The sequence below is a fragment of the Colobus angolensis genome, unplaced genomic scaffold (assembly GCF_000951035.1).
Source record: "Colobus angolensis palliatus isolate OR3802 unplaced genomic scaffold, Cang.pa_1.0 Scaffold109, whole genome shotgun sequence".
In the NCBI taxonomy this organism is placed as follows: Eukaryota; Metazoa; Chordata; class Mammalia; order Primates; family Cercopithecidae; genus Colobus; species Colobus angolensis.
The window spans coordinates 1357083-1359348 of NW_012111919.1; the positions used below are offsets into that span (position 1 = coordinate 1357083).

The 2266-nt window shown below is 42.4% G+C and overlaps 1 protein-coding gene across 2 annotated transcripts in view; it reads left to right on the plus strand.

Annotated features, from left to right (window-relative positions):
- Positions 1-2266, plus strand: part of HADHA (hydroxyacyl-CoA dehydrogenase/3-ketoacyl-CoA thiolase/enoyl-CoA hydratase (trifunctional protein), alpha subunit) — a 59237-nt gene that overhangs the window by 45241 nt on the left and 11730 nt on the right. For both annotated transcript variants that reach the window (XM_011950288.1, XM_011950295.1), the window contains one exon: positions 529-663. In XM_011950288.1, the coding sequence (XP_011805678.1) occupies positions 529-663 (135 nt within the window). The remainder of the gene's footprint in view (positions 1-528; positions 664-2266) is intronic.

Here is a 2266-nt window from a genome sequence, read left to right on the forward strand (position 1 = left end):
CTGAGGCAGGAGAATGGCATAAACCCGGGAGGCGGAGCTTGCAGTGAGCTGAGATCCGGCCACTGCACTCCAGCCTGGGCAACAGAGCGAGGCTCCGTCTCAAAAAAAAAAGAAAGAAAGATGACTGGCAGATAGTCAAAATCACTAACAAATAAGTTGTTCAATAAGAAAAGAGGTTGGTCTTTTTGGGCATATCACTGCAAGTTGGCTTTTGTTCGAAAAAAAAAATACTCATGTTGACTTAAATATAAACTGGTTGTTTTGTTTCCAGTGATTCCGAAGCATGATTGAAGGTAAGTATAATTCTATCTTGGGTAGACCAGTTCTTTTAGACCTGGTGGGATTTTGCACTTAACTTTTAAAATCAATCATTTATTAAAGCTGTGTTTTTAATAAATAAAAATTATTTGAAACACCTTATAGTTGTGCCTGCATTAGTTGATTTATTGAATAGCTTAGGCAATCTTCCACTTTTACTGAAATGATCGAGATCAGTTTGCCGAAAGTCATTTCATCCTTTCCTTGCAGGCATCTGGCTATTCTTGGTGCAGGGCTGATGGGAGCAGGCATCGCCCAAGTCTCCGTAGATAAGGGGCTAAAGACTATACTTAAAGATGCCACCCTCACTGGGCTAGACCGAGGACAGCAACAAGTGTTCAAAGGGTAAGCCTGCTCTTTCTCTTTGCAAGAGTTAGAATGTCCATTTTTTCTTGGTTGGTTTTTTGTGGTGGCTTGGTGGGTTTTTTGTTTGTTTTTGTCATCACGGATTCCTTTTTCCTGAACATAGTAAGTTCTAGATACTCTGTAGTGAAGCCAAGTTTCTTTTGATTTTTAGAAATGCCAGTTCCTTCTTTGACTTCGTTTTGTTACAGATATTATAGACAATTAACATCCTTGGAGTCTGTAGTCTTTGAATACAGAAGGGAAAAATCTTATCTAGTAGATACTTGTTAATGCCATTTTACACTTTAGTATCAGGCCTGCGGATTTTGATACAGTTTGCATGTAATTGCTCTATTGTTAAGGATTATTGAAACGGCATGACTGTCTCTGTTGAGAAGACTGAGTGAGGTTAGGATGTAAGGAAATGGGTGGTAATTGCAGGGGCAAGGCAGGGCCGGGATCAGGACTCTTGAGCCTTGTATTTCCTGACTGGCATTACAGAGAGAAGCCGTAAACTGATTCCTCCACAGTGTCTGTGGCTTTACAGACTATCTCCATCTTACCTCTGAATTAATAAGGGGGGAATATTATTCCCCCTCCTCACCTCCTGCCTCTGTCAACACCACACACATACTGCCTGTTTTGCAGAGGGAAAGATGGAGCAGCAGCTTGGCCAAATGGGGGTTTGGTTTGATCAGCTTTCTGCTCACATTTAATGGACAAGCTGGCTGCACTTAAACCATCCTGCATGTGAGTTTTAGCTGAGTGAGCTTTTTTGTTTCTTAAATGGATTAGATAGCTTAAGCATGTTGTTATCCCTTTTCTGCAGAGAAACTCACATATTGCTGCCATAATGCTAACCAGGATCTGGCAGGTTTCATCATGTTGGCAGATTATTGTAAGATAACAAGTTGTAGTAGCAGATTCTGACCGAAAAAATGGCATGTGCTAGATAGCAGCAGTGCCCTAAAACTAGCATGCAAGCATCCCAAACAGCATTCCATACCATCACCAAAGTAAGAAATTGTTGCTCAAAAATAGTTTCCTCCCCCAATCGCTCTTGAATAGTGTCCTGGGTTCCCCTTTTTGTCTTTGTAGAAACATCAGGTTCTGGTGAGTGCTGCTCACCACACGGCTGACTTGGGACGTAATCGTTCCTGTCCTGTCTTGGGAATAGTTTAATCGGGCATTAGAATTAGAGCAACTAACAATGTTTTGAATGCTGACAAGTATCTTGTTTGCTGACTGCTGTCCTGATTGTCAAAAACAAAAGGTTAGAGCCGATACTTTTAAAACCTTATTTGATGTTTTTGTTTCTTTTCAGACAAGAGTCTCACTTTGTTGCCCAGGCTGGAGCACAATGGTGCGATCTTGGCTCACTGCAACCTCTGCCTCCCAGGTTCAAGCAATTCTCCTGCCTCAGCCTCCCAAGTAGCTGGGATTACAGGCATGCACTACCATGCCTGGCTAATTTTTTGCATTTTTAGTAGAGACGGGGTTTCACCATGTTGGTGAGGTTGGTCTTGAACTCCTGACCTTGTGATCTGCCTTCCTTGGCCTCCCAAATTGCTGGGGATACAGGCGTAAGCGACTATGCCTGGCC